Genomic DNA, 297 nt, shown 5'->3' on the forward strand with positions numbered 1-297 from the left:
CTCTCTCCACGTTTTCAGAAGTAAAATTTACCAAGGTCATTGAGGCCCCAGAATGCTATCTAGTATAGGCAAGCTTTACGACCTTTAATATCTACCAGAAGACGAACTATACTCACGGATTCCACTACAATAAATGTCTGCTGGTATGACGGCTTAGAGATACGAACGGACGACTTGTATGATGGTACTTGGTAGGTAATATTTGCCCGTTTCTTTTGCTTGTATTTTTTTAGTTTCTTAGTGGACCTCATCCGCTCGTTGATTATGCACTACGTGTTCCGTGTCCAATTACCAGTG

At 41.4% G+C, this 297-nt stretch overlaps 1 protein-coding gene across 1 annotated transcript in view; it reads right to left on the bottom strand.

Annotated features, from left to right (window-relative positions):
* LOC119582243 overlaps positions 1-251 on the bottom strand; it is a 68,451-nt gene extending 68,200 nt beyond the window's left edge. Inside the window, exon 1 of the mRNA XM_037930467.1 lies at positions 117-251. Within this exon, the coding sequence (XP_037786395.1) occupies positions 117-251 (135 nt within the window). The remainder of the gene's footprint in view (positions 1-116) is intronic.
* Positions 252-297: the final 46 nt, after the last annotated feature.

Source organism: Penaeus monodon, chromosome 15 (assembly GCF_015228065.2).
Source record: "Penaeus monodon isolate SGIC_2016 chromosome 15, NSTDA_Pmon_1, whole genome shotgun sequence".
Lineage (NCBI taxonomy): Eukaryota > Metazoa > Arthropoda > Malacostraca > Decapoda > Penaeidae > Penaeus > Penaeus monodon.